We start from the raw sequence: 1582 nt of genomic DNA on the forward strand, positions 1-1582 counted from the left end.
CTGTGAGGACCCTCAGGTCATCATTCTAAAGGGCCTGCTTCATTCTGGTGTTCTTTTATTTACACCTGAGAACTAAGCTTACTGTTCAGTCCCAACCTCCTCCCAAGTCTACAGCCCAAAAAACACTTACCCTGTAAGTTGCTTTTTTACTGTATTCATCACCAACACAGATCATGGACTGACGCTGGTAGTTATTGAAAAGCTGCTGACATATTTCCTCCTTTTGCACCTTCAGTTTCACCTCCCTCAACACATTACTCCTGTTCCCTTTGTCAGATGTCCTGCCCCAGCCAGACACCCTGCATAAAGTTCCTGGTCTCACATGTTCATTTCTCCTGGGAATGGAGATAAATTGTACATTCTGGTTGATCCTGGCCCTTGGCTTCAGCTGTCAGGCAGAGAGAACACGGGGTTAGAGCCAGCAAAGGATTAGGAGCAAGTTCAGAGTTTGGGGAGGTGAGCAGGGGGAGATCCCTCAGGCAGGAAGGATGAGTTGGGCCATACCTTCAGCAGCACAATGTCATTTTTGATGTAATGAGGGGAAGACTGATATTCGGGATGGATGACCCATTGTCCAACACGGATCTTCTGCTGAGTCCGCTCTCGGCTGGTCATGTTGTGGGCTCCCAGAATCACAGTGACCCTCACTGTCCTGCCAGGAAACACCAACACATCCCAGCTGCATTGGCAGGAACACAGCCCTCAGGGCAGGTGGTTGGAGGGAGAATCCTCCCCAGAGCAGCTCTCAGCAAGTTGTCCTCTGTCTCCTGAGTTGTGGTAATCACATATTCTCTGAACTGAGAGAGATACAGATTTTCCCAGGATTTTCCTGGGGAAGGCTGTGAGAAAGCTCAGACAAATAATTCGAAACAGTTCTTATCTTCATTTGCTGTGCCTCTTGTTGTGCACATGGGGAATGTGTTATAGAAATTATTTACCAAAGAGTAATTCCTTAATTAGATTCTATTGAAAGTGTTTTGATTCATTAACCAATTAGATCCACATGTGTATCAAACTGTCTAAAAAGAAGAATAAGTTTTTTCTTAGAAGTATAGTATAATACAGTGTAGTAATACAATATGGCTTAATAAATCGTTTCATCAACCTTCTACAATCATAGTCAACACTTATTTTTCCCCATTTAAGAGCTCACTACCACAAACCCGGGTAACTTCCCCAGCCCAGCTGAGGATCCCTCACCCCACACTGACACAGGTGGGAGCTGCCCCATGCTGAGGACAAAGGGAAGCAGGGCAGGGGGGACCCTGGACCCTTTCTCCAGGAGCAGCTCTAAGCCATGGGAGGAACCATGACCCTGTGAGCATTCCTGTCCTCAACTGTCCCCAAGGTCACTCAGCCCCTAGCAAACAATGCCTGCACTCAGAGAGGGGAGCTCAGCTCCAGAGATCCCTGAAGATCCCTGCTCTGCCTGAAGAGACACGGGGCCCTGTTTCAGCCCAGACCAGGGCTGTGGCATGATGTGAGACTGGAAAAAATCAGCTGTACAAGAACAATGGAGTCTTACCCCATTTTATCCACACAGTGAGCAGCTGAGAGCACTGCGTCTGGGCGAATCAGGAAC

The 1582-nt window shown here is 47.8% G+C and overlaps 1 protein-coding gene across 1 annotated transcript; it reads right to left on the bottom strand.

Moving 5' to 3' along the window:
- Positions 1-130: 130 nt before the first annotated feature.
- Positions 131-1575, bottom strand: LOC121335949 (granzyme B(G,H)-like; the record flags this gene model as incomplete). Its single annotated transcript, XM_041404557.1, has 3 exons — positions 131-388; positions 505-652; positions 1526-1575. Coding segments are annotated over 3 exons (456 nt in total), but the record flags the coding sequence as incomplete, so codon positions are not given.
- Positions 1576-1582: the final 7 nt, after the last annotated feature.

Source organism: Onychostruthus taczanowskii, unplaced genomic scaffold (assembly GCF_017590055.1).
Source record: "Onychostruthus taczanowskii isolate IOZ18803 unplaced genomic scaffold, ASM1759005v1 scaffold2126, whole genome shotgun sequence".
In the NCBI taxonomy this organism is placed as follows: domain Eukaryota; kingdom Metazoa; phylum Chordata; class Aves; order Passeriformes; family Passeridae; genus Onychostruthus; species Onychostruthus taczanowskii.